The 12,001-nt window shown below is 42.7% G+C and overlaps 1 protein-coding gene across 1 annotated transcript in view; it reads left to right on the top strand.

The window, feature by feature from the left end:
• The window catches only part of LOC138247235 (protein spire homolog 1-like), a 275,991-nt gene that overhangs the window by 23,318 nt on the left and 240,672 nt on the right, over positions 1-12,001 (top strand). Inside the window, exon 3 of the mRNA XM_069201970.1 lies at positions 2,126-2,308. Coding sequence (XP_069058071.1) covers positions 2,126-2,308 — 183 coding nt within the window. The remainder of the gene's footprint in view (positions 1-2,125; positions 2,309-12,001) is intronic.

The raw sequence follows: 12,001 nt of genomic DNA, 5'->3' as shown, positions 1-12,001 counted from the left end.
ATAACTTGGCGACTGCAGAATATTAAATATCATATATAGAGGTATATATGCACATCTAGATTATAACATGGACCAAAAGATCAATAGATCTGACTGTTTTTAATTGGAGTTTTTGTAACACTTCTATGCACTTTATATGCTCTTTTGCACTTATTATTAGCTTAGTTTTTCAGCACATTGCACTTTATGCCAAGGCCTCATTTTAATACAACATATTTATATGTATGTTTATGGAATTACCTAGTATACAGATAAGGACAGTGAGGAACTAGATTTGATTATACGGGCATCCGATAAAAACTATGGTATTAAAACATAACTATTGTCACTACCTAAACATGATTTTAATACAAGATACTAACTAATTATTAATAATTATATGTATATATAACGAATGATAATTTAAACATTGTAAAATTGAAAAATTGATATTACCGTTTCTTCGTTTATATTTACACTAGTATTGTTCTTGTTATTTAATTAATGTTTTTATATGATCAAATATTATGAATTATTGGAAGCAATTGTCCTTTTTCCTATTATATTTATTATTCAATATTTATTCCTTAGGACTGTCTAATCTTAACTTTGATGTTATCTGTAAATATCGGCATCAATGTAGGTTTATTCCTCCATTAATTGTTGTATCTATAATAATTATAATTACACACTTCAAAATGGCCGCCGCGTTTGTAGTACATCACAGTGTTATAGAAATAAATGTAGGACGTAATAGCTATATGTAAATGATGTCGGCTGACTAGCCAAACTGTCCAGTAGAAGGCGTTTTGCCGAAACGCGTTGACAGACATCTCATTCGGGACTCTGAATTACCTATATAAGCTAAATAAATAAATTCATCAACTATATACGAGCGCTTTGGACTCAATTGACTTCGACACTTGGGAGATACGTGATGGGATCGGTGCAGCCGTCAGATGGCTATCAGTCCATCTGTTGAAGAAATAATATATATATATATATATATATATATATATATATATATATATATATATGAATTTGGTTCACTCACTTTGTAGTATATTTTGTTATATTAGGTCCTCCTTTCATTCTCGTGGTGGCATTATCTTTCATTTAGATGAGGAAATTGGTCTGAAAAAATTGTTGTTCTGGTCACTCGAGGAGATGCTATTAATGCACATTCCTTGTATAGTTAGAGTAGTGCTCATTTTGTTCAGATTCACAGTTCTTGTTTTTTCATCCAGCTAGAGATCAACTCTAGCCTTCTGCTCCAAAACTGTGCCTTTGGGTTAGGCCTCTTATGTCACCTCTTGGGTGTCATCGTACTCCCTTTCCTGTTGATGTGTCAGGTCAGTCAACAAAGGGCATGTCTGCCCCCTTGGCATAGACTGGGGGCACATATCTGCTGCACCCTCATCGAGCTGCTACTGAGGCAGTTGCTTCATTTTTTCTAGTGCACTATTTCTTCTAGTGTGAGTTGGAAAGATCTTGTAATTTTAGAACGCAGGTTCTTTCTGCAGTTCTGTCGTGTAGAATATGGAAGTTCTGTTTTGTTACACTGGGATAAATAATCTGCATTTCTGCTGCCAATGGGTGGGTGTCCGTGTTATCTGTGAAGCCAGGTTTTGATTGGCATGGCCCTCTGTGGTTTGCTTTGGTATTCTTCCTTCTTTGATTTACTTGCCATCAAGTGCAAACTACCTTTATATGGTTCTTGTAATTCCCGTCACTGAGTTGGGTCTGCAAGGTGTGCTTGGTGACAGTGCAAGGTTTCTTCTCTGTAGGTGCTCCTTGTGTATGCCTCCAGTGGGTGACTGGGTAATGATCTCTCCAGTACCCCACCCCACAATATCCCCCACAGAAAGGAAAATCTAACCATGCAGTGTTGGTCTACAGGAGATGAACCTGCCTCTGCTAGTAATGACCATGATCATAACCAGCATGATTTGACTCTGAATTGACTTACTGATGCCAAACTCTAACATTACAGATCATGAAATTGAAGTGAGGTATTTTTTTAGACTTCATTATGTATAAGTTTTGTGTCCAAACTGTGAATATTTTTTTTCTTCACTAACATTATCATTAGAATGTTCTATGCCTTTATTTCGCTGTCTGAAGGCAATTGGTCCAAACTTTTCAGGTAATATATTGCTTAGGGTGGATTCTCTACAAAGCTCTCGACTTGGGGATTCCGCACGATGAGGAGCGAGTCCTGAGCCAGCCCCTTCAAGAACTGCTTGGCGTAATGATGGGTTTCGATTGTCCATCTATCTGTCCGGAAAAGCGTCCAAAGCAAAGCTTCACCTTTAAGGCCATAATCCAGGTATGTTTAGTAATTTTACAACATGTGGATGGTAAGGGGGTGTCTCAGATTGCCAGTGGATATGTTAATTTTCTAAACTAATCCTTGTGTAGCACCAACCACACCTCTAACCACGAGCCTCTGTCCAGGATGTTCCAAACTCCAGACAAATTAACATTTGTCACAAGTCTTCCAGAGCACTATCACCAAACCAGAACACACCTTGGCAAAGCCAATATATCTCACCATTGCTCTGTGCAGATTGGGCACAAGGGAGGGGAGGGGGCAGCGGGAACGAAAGAAAAAGTGATAGTGCATCATTTTCTAGGCACAAGCGCCATACTATTCGTATTCACCGATCTGAGGTGAGGTTAAAAAGAAAACTGAAAAAACTATCATAAAAAGTGCCCTTTTTTAAAATGTATTTTTTTATTTTTTTTAAGCGGAGGGGCAATTTGCTGCCTTGTCTTTCGCCACCACTGCTCCCACACAATTTTCTTTAAAAAAAAATGTATTTAAAAAAAAAAAAAAGACATTACGCAAAGGGTCAGTGGAGGAGTGAATGCAAGTCGGGAGAGGAGTGGAAAATCAGCACATGGGGGGGAGCAGTACTGGGAGGGTAGAATCACATTAGTGAGAAAGGAACACAGAGGAAGTCGGAGACCGTTTCGTGAAAGGTGAAGCCATGACGGAACTAGCAAAATGATGGAGACAGCAAGCCAGAGCTTTGGAGGAGTGCATACCCTGCTTGAGGAGATGCACATGAGCAAGTGAGCTGCAAAACCCATGAAGTGCTTAAGCAAAAAAAGGAATATAAAGTAGTTTCCTAAAGTGTGCAGTGGAAGAATAGAAGCATGGACGTCATTTAGGGGTCTCAGCTGCGACACCCAGCGTGCCTCTTGCGATCTCTGGCACTGCATTTGCGACCCTTGGCCTAAGGTGGGCAAAATCAGGGGCAAGTCGTCCTTTTTGATGTTGCTTGGGGTCTATACTTAACTATTTTCAATCAGTTTTTTTTATTACACTAACCGTGTAATAAAAAATGAAGTACAGTTAGCTGGAATATGACCATCCTTTAGTAGCCGAGGTAAATTAAAAACACTTTTAAATGTATGTGTGCATGCTTTTGGGTGAGTGTGCTTATGTAAAAGAGTGTGTGTATGTGTAAACATGTGAGCAAAAGTAAAGATGAAATGGCGTGCTATGTCACTTCCGTTGCCCCCGGCTTTTTGGTAAATTGACTTCCATGGATAGAAGCCAGCCAATCTGAGCTATGGGAAAGAGGCTTTGCTCCAAGGGGAGAGACAAACACAAGACAGGTAAACTGGGACAAGAAAACTGTTGAACAAGAAGCAAGCAAATAAGTGACATGCCAATTAATTGTAAGCAATAAGTGGGTGTGAGCCCAAAGAAGGACTTTCACAGCCAGACAGTTTATGCTGTCTGGTACGCTCAACATAAAAAGGCAATTTTGGCGCCCTTTGTGGTCGATTAAAATAAAATTGCTTAAATATTACCTTACGAAATCTGCTTTTCTGTAATCATTGTAGCATATCCTCGATATTTGTGGTAAATCCATAAAATGCTAGGGTGGGTTGACTTTTCCGGGGTACTTGTCCAGTCACCTTCATCATTGCTAAGTGTTTTGTAACAATTTCGTTTGCTCGAATGTTCTGGTGCTTTTACATTGAAACATTGCAAACAAACTAGTTTTTCCACTCAGTTTTCTGAAATGTCATAGATCGTAGTATGATTGAAGCACAGCTGGTAGTTAAAGAACTAGTTGTTGCCTCTTGAGCTGTGCGTTTAGAGTTCGACATTTCGTTTGTGTAAGAATGTGGAAAGTTGTGAGGGGTTTTCTTTACAAATAGCTCTTTTCATCATTGTGCCAGACTTTGCAGATTTTGTGAAGGGTTTAAGGTGAAAGAAATGTGCGAGGCAAAACATCACAATATCACTTTTCAATAGGAGCATTCTCTGGTAATTTTTTTGAGGGGGGGGACATCTCTTGCAATCGAAGTTGTTGGTAAACTAGGCTATAAACTCAGATGAGTTTTCACTCAAACTTGAGTATATGCACTTGTAACTCTTTTTACGTCGTTATTGCTGTCTTTCAGTTAAGATGCAGTATTTAGATGTCTCACTGGGAATATTACATTTTACAAAACTTCCGGGGCAAGGACTTCTTCATTCTGTGGGCTATTATTTTACAACCTGGGGGGTGGAGTTCCATTACTAATCCTTTCTAGTTGATAACCAACCATCACACCACCAACTTTTTCTGCTCAAGCCAGACTGCAAGGCTAAATTACATTGGCACCGGGCACTAGATGACCAAAATGAGTTGGGTGTCCCTCAATTGGCTTGCAATCCCATTTTTTTAATTTTAATATCGCAGATTAAACCATGTGGGCAGCAGAAAGTTTTACATGGCAACAAAGTGTAGTGACAAGTCGACCTACCTTAGTTTACAAAATTCTGAGCAGACAGATTATTAATTTAATCCAGAAGAAAGGTAAATTGAGATAGTGTGAAATCCTCAGGCAAATGTTTCCAGAGTGTTGCTGCTTGACCTTGGAAATACTTTATTCAGTTTTTTCACTGGCTTCATTTATGGGAATTCAATAAATTTTAAATATTTTTACTGTTTTTGTTGTGAAAAATGTCTAACATAAGTGGTCCTCAAATTGAAGCGCTGTTGGTCGAGCAAGCCACATTGACGTTGATTCGCAGCAGTTTTTGACACTGCTATATCACTTTGAAGACCCGGGGAGGTGCAAGGGGAGAACTGTAATAGTGGGGGTTCTGGGCGTTCTTGTATTACTGTGAAGAGGGATTTGGCCCAGTATTTCGGCGCGTTGTGGCTTAAAAGCTAGAGATACCCACTTTCAAACTGTGCTGAGGCCTGGCTTACAATCCTACATTTCTGGGCAAGTCAGTTAATTTCCCCATGCCTTAAAAAATAATGTCTCTGATCTTGTGTAATGTAACCCTGTCCTCAGGAAAAAAGCTCCAATGCTCTTGGCCTGAGTTTGCACTATATAAACAGCAGAAATAAATAAACAAGATGGTTTGACACTTTGTAGTAATGACCTAGACAAACAGTATGTCTTTCTGCTCTTGGAGCAACATAAAATATTCCAGCAGTGAGTGAAATAGATTAACACTTTTCTCCAGTGAACATATAAACCATGCTTATGCTTACCTCGGACGTAGTTAAGAAGTTGGCTGTGCTCGGAGTTTTAAGCTCTCTGCTGCTCCAGTAGGCACATGTGCCTGCCTGAACAGCCTTCTAGTGAGTTCTTCATGACGCCTCTGCACTTCCCTAACCTACTCTCAAAAAACAGGGACACAATTGTGTTAGCTGCGTGAAGACCTCCCCACTACTGAAACCAGAAATGAACTGATGTCTGCAGCACTCTCCATTTTGTGGCACGCACACTTACCACGCAGCACAATTCTCTTTGAGGGGTGCACACGCGTATTTCTTTATACAAACAGTAATGCTCTTGGATGCTGCTACCCTTTTTCTTTTACGTGTTCCCTTTTGAGTGGTATTTAAAACGTCTATTTTTTTTTTTTTTAATAGTATATTTTGAAAAATGTGTTTTAAAAAAAAAAATATATTTTTATTTTTTTATTAAATTTAAAAAAGGACTGTTCACCATGTTGTAAGTGTACTTTCCTTCTCAATGACCTTCCTGAAAAGGATTTGGTCACAAAACCAGTTATGATTTTGTTGAAATATCCAAGCAGTGCTTGCCATACAGACCAGGGCAACAGACACAGCGGTGATACCAGCACCAGGCAGGGCAGACATTAACGTCGTCCTTGTGAGATCAGTCAATACAGTACCCTTAAGTTAGCACCTGTGTGTTTTTTAAAAACATTTTTAGGGGGCTTTGACATGGCAGGATTGCAGGATGAAAGGCTATATTAAAACATTATTATCCTGAGCATTGTTAGCAGTTGCGCAAAACCCCATCTTCTCCTTGTTTAATTTTGTTCAGCATTCCCGAGTCTCTTTGGACTTGACAAATCTCCTGCCCAGATCTGATTGGCTGCCACCACATCAACAACAAAAAAGACATAAAGGGGCAGGGTGGAGATCCAGCTCGGACCTAAAACATTTTTTTTAACTTTGCCATGAATTTGCGGAAGACAATCCACTGCTAAAAATAACCTCCACCCCCACTATGTCGGCTAGGGAATGGGGGTTGCGCAGTACATTGACTGAAAGGGGCTCATGGCCCCTCTCTATGAGCCTCTGAGAGGCCATGGAGACCCCAGGTCCAACATGAATAGAAGTGGGAGGGTGTGCATGCCTCCCACCTCCCAAAACCTGAAAAGGCCTTAGATCGAAAGGCAATACAAAGGGGAGCGTGGCATGTGGTCCCTCTCCCCAAAGCCTGTAAAGGCCCATGGACCCCATCACCTCAGGCCTGCTCAATAACTGTGTCCTAGGCAGTCCACCTCTGGGACACAGTAGTTTCCCTGTACGCAAAAGTACAGAAAGGAAAACATAGGTTTTTTCCCACTCCAGCTGGAGCAGTTTTAAAGCTCCAGACAGATGGGAGCAGACATGCCTTCCCTGCCTGTAGGAACTTGAGCAGGGAAGGCCTGTATGCTCTAACTCGGTCAGAGCTTTTAAAATGCTCATGTCGGGGAGGATGGGGGTCCTAGGATCCTCAAATGGCACATGCCCCCACCCCTTTTAATTATTTGTTTAGACCCTGGGGAAAGGGGTGCCTGGAGCTACTATTGCCCCGGTGCAGTGGAGCTGTGCACCCCCTTCCCTTATACTACAAAAAAGGCCCCAGGATATGAGGGCCCCAAAGTGGCTCAGGGAGAGTGCCAGCACACCCATTCCCATAATTAAATAAAACCACATCTGAGTGACTGGGTCCCTGAAGACTCAGTGAGGGGGGCTGTGTTCCCCCTCTGCCCCCAACACCCCAACAATAATTAGAAGAAAAAAAATCATCATAATTTTTTGCTTGCTCCCTCCGGCACCAATGAAGGGTTAACAAACCCCTTCAGGCGAAGGCTGTGTGCAGCGGGGCATGGGGGTGTTGGCTGCACTGGAGTAAGGTTGCCTGTTGTAAGTTGGAAGCAGGGCCTTGCTGTGGACCAGGACTTGCAGCCAGCCCCACGATGCGCACAACCTTCAGGTGAGCGCAGTAGAGGGGTTGGCTTAAAAGTGGTCATAAAACAATATTTTACATTTTTAAAACAAAGAAACAGAAAATTCACTGGAAACAAAAAGCTTAAGGTTAAATTAACGTTATAGTTATGACAATGTCAAACTTACCACTTTAAACAAACAAAACTATTGAAATGTACCTGTTTTTGTTAGCTTAGGGCACAAGTTATTTGAGATAACTAGAACTTTCTCTCACTCCATGAACTAATTATCCTACACAAAATTACGTTTGACATGTTCCCAGTGGCATAACAAGGGCCCCGCAGTGTGGCGACCATTAAAACCCCAGGTGGTCCCCACAGCACCCTGGCCTGAGAGCTTGTAAGTGAGTCCAGAGGCGAGCCCCCTCAAGTTTGGTTACACCACTGCATGTTCCATGACATCATCGATAATATCATTGCAACATTTTTACTGATATCAGTACAGTAATGCCAAAACTGTGCATGGGGGTTGCAGGTTATAGTTCTTGAGATATTTATAACTGGTGAGTTTAAAATTGCATATTTTAACTGACGTTTTAACCTAACTTTGACTTTTTTTTATTTTTATTTAAAGTAATATATAATAATTATAATTCCTAATCATGTCACTTTAACTTTCGTTTTTCTGTGTATGTATGTTTGTGTGTGTTTATATGTGTGTGTGTGTGTGTGTGTGTGTGTGTGTGTGTATGTATATGTGTATATATATATATATATATATATATATATATATATATATATATGTGTGTGTGTAGATATATAAAATTCACTGAATAAAACAAAGGTTACAGGGACGTTATAGTTAAGTTCTGAATTTACTCGTAGAAAAGCATAGAAATTCGGCAGTTATAGTTGGAGTTCCTTCAAGTAACTAAAACTCGTGCCCTAAGGTAACTATTCCTCGAAACCTTGCCATGCACAGTTTTCTCATCAATAATTTTATTGCAAATGTTGCAGTGATAATATCAAACATGCCAGACAAGATCTCGTCAATGATATAATATGTGGAGTAATTATCTGTGCATGGCAATGGTGCAAGTTATAGTTACCTTAGAGCGCGAATTATACTTCCTTGAAGGAACTCTAACTATAACTGCTGATTTTCTAAGGTTTTGTACGGGTAAATTCAGAACTTAACTACAACGTCCCTGTAACATTTGTTTTTTTTGTCATTGTGTGAATTTATTTATTTATATTTATTTATTTGTTCCGTAAAGTAATTTTAATTACTATATGTTATTTCACTGTACCGCGTATGGCCTTTGGCCTTTTGCGGCGGGTGTTGGTCGCAAAGCCAGGCCTTACAATCAAGCCCTTATAACCACCCACACTACTCATGGCCTTTGGCCATGCACAGCACAGGTTGGCCACAGGGCCTGTCTCCGTCAGTGGATCTGTGAGTTGGTGTGTGAGTGTCTGAGTGGGTCTGAAAGTGGGTGCGTGGGTCTGAGTGGACGCATGAGTCTAAGGGTATGTATCGGAAAATGCCACTGTTGGCACGTTTACCCCCTAACTTTTTGCCTTTTGTTGATGCCAGCTAAGATTGAAAGTGTGCTGGGACCCTGCTAACCAGGCCCCAGCACCAGTGTTCTTTCCCTAAAACTGTACCTTTGTCTCCACAATTGGCACAGCCCGGGCACACAGCCCTGGCACACAGATAAGTCCCTTGTAAATGGTACCCCTGGTACCAAGGGCCTTGTGGCCAGGGAAGGTATGTATCTCATGTATTATGCCACCCTTGGGACCCCTCACTCAGCACATGCACACTGCCTCAAAGCTTGTGTGTGCTGGTGGGGAGAAAAAGACTGAGTCGACATGGCACTCCCCTCAGAGTGCCATGCCCACAAACCACTGCTTGTGGCATAGGTAAGTCACCCCGCTAGCAGGCCTTACAGTCCTAAGGCAGCGTGCACTATTCCACAGGCGAGAGCATAGCTGCATGAGCACTATGCCCCTCCAGCGTCTAAGCCAATTCTTAGACATTGTAAGTGCAGGGTAGCCAGAAAGAGTATATGGTCTGGGAGTTTGTCAAACACAAACTCAACAGTTCCATAATGGCTACAGTGATTACTAGGATGTTTGGTATCAAACTTCTCAGCACAATAAATCCACACTGATGCCAGTGTGAGATTGTAGTGAACACGCAGGCCAGTAAACGTTGTAACTTCTTTATTTCAGTAATGTGTACAGCATAATAACTCCCAGCTTCCACTCGGTCTTTGTTCCTCTCCTCACTGCTCTCCTCTCCCCAAGAATCTAACATCCCCACTCAAGCACATTCCAACCTCTTTCTCTACAAGCACATCTCTACACACATCTTCCCCCTTACAATTTCAATGAACAATAAAACATCCTTAATTTAACTACTATAGACTATCAATTATTTACAACATGCACATTATATACGGCAACACATTCCACCGTGAAGGCAAAACTACTGCATTACTTGTAGGAGGCTGGACTGGCTTGTAGTGAGTACCAAGGGGTACTTACACCTTGCACCAGGCCTAGTTATCCCTTATTAGTGTATAGGGTCTCTAGCAGCTTAGGCTGATAGATAATGGTAGCTTAGCAGAGCAGCTTAGGCTGAACTAGGAGACGAGTGAAGCTCCTACAGTACCACTAGTGTCATATGCACAATATCATAAGAAAACACAATACACAGATATACTAAAAATAAAGGTACTTTATTTTTATGACAATATGCCAAAAGTATCTCAGTGAGTACCCTCAGTATGAGGATAGCAAATATACACAAGATATATGTACACAATACCAAAATATGCAGTAATAGTATTAGAAAACAGTGCAAACAATGTATAGTTACAATAGGATGCAATGGGGATACATAGGGATAGGGGCAACACAAACCATATACTCCAAAAGTGGAATGCGAACCACGAATGGACCCCAAACCTATGTGACCTTGTAGAGGGTCGCTGGGACTGTAGGAAAACAGTTAGGGTTAGAAAAATAGCCCACCCCAAGACCCTGAAAAGTGAGTGCAAAGTGCACTAAAGTTCCCCAAAGGACATAGAAGTCGTGATAGGGGAATTCTGCAGGAAAGACACAAATCAGCAATGCAACAAGGATGGATTTCCAAATGAGGGTACCTGTGGAACAAGGGGACCAAGTCCAAAAGTCACAAGCAAGTCGGAGATGGGCAGATGCCCAGGAAATGCCAGCTGTGGGTGCAAAGAAGCTGCTACTGGACAGTAGAAGCTGAAGATTCTGCTGGAACGACAAGGGCTAGGAACTTCCCCTTTAGAGGACGAATCCCTCACGCCGTGGAGAGTCGTGCAGAAGTGTTTTCCTGAAGAAAGACCACCAACAAGCCTTGCTAGCTGCAAATCGTGCGGTTAGGGTTTTTGGATGCTGCTGTGGCCCAGGAGGGACCAGGATGTCGCCAATTGCATCTGGGGACAGAGGGGGTGTCGAGCAAGGCAAGGAGCCCTCTCAGAAGCAGGCAGCACCCGCAGAAGTGCCGGAACAGGCACTACAAAGTGGAGAGAAATGGTGCTCACCCGAAGTCGCACAAGGGAGTCCCACGTCGCCGGAGGACAACTTAGGAGGTCGTGCAATGTAGGTTAGAGTGCCGTGGACCCAGGCTGGATTGTGCACAAAGGATTTCTGCCGGAAGTGCACAGAGGCTGGAGTAGCTGCAAAAGTCGCGGTTCCCAGCAATGCAGTCTGGCGTGGGGAGGCAAAGACTTACCTCCACCAAACTTGGACTGAAGAGTCACTGGACTGTGGGAGTCACTTGGACAGAGTTGCTGGATTCAAGGGACCTCGCTCGTCGTGCTGAGAGGAGACCCAGGATACCGGTAATGCAGTTCTTTGGTGCCTGCGGTTGCAGGGGGACGATTCCATCGACCCACAGGAGATTTCTTCGGAGCTTCTAGTGCAGAGAGGAGGCAGACTACCCCCACAGCATGCACCACCAGGAAAGCAGTCGAGAAGGCGGCAGGATCAGCGTTACAGAGTTGCAGTAGTCGTCTTTGCTACTTTGTTGCAGTTTTGCAGGCTTCCAGCGCGGTCAGCAGTCGATTCCTTGGCAGAAGGTGAAGAGAGAGATGCAGAGGAACTTGGATGAGCTCTTGCATTCGTTATCTAAGGAATCCCCAAAGACAGAGACCCTAAATAGCCAGAAAAGAGGGTTTGGCTACTTAGGAGAGAGGATAGGCTAGCAACACCTGAAGGAGCCTATCAGAAGGAGTCTCTGACGCCACCTGCTGGCACTGGCCACTCAGAGCAGTCCAGTGTGCCAGCAGCACCTCTGTTTCCAAGATGGCAGAGGTCTGGAGCACACTGGAGGAGCTCTGGGCACCTCCCAGGGGAGGTGCAGGTCAGGGGAGTGGTCACTCCCCTTTCCTTTGTCCAGTTTCGCACCAGAGCAGGGCTGAGGGGTCCCTGAACCGGTGTAGACTGGCTTATGCAGAAATGGGCACCATCTGTGCCCATGAAAGCATTTCCAGAGGCTGGGGGAGGCTACTCCTCCCCTGCCTTATCACCATTTTCCAAAGGGAGAGG

This window comes from Pleurodeles waltl, chromosome 7, assembly GCF_031143425.1.
Source record: "Pleurodeles waltl isolate 20211129_DDA chromosome 7, aPleWal1.hap1.20221129, whole genome shotgun sequence".
Lineage (NCBI taxonomy): Eukaryota > Metazoa > Chordata > Amphibia > Caudata > Salamandridae > Pleurodeles > Pleurodeles waltl.
The sequence above is the reverse complement of the archived record's forward strand: the minus strand, read 5'-3'. Positions and strand labels throughout refer to the sequence as shown.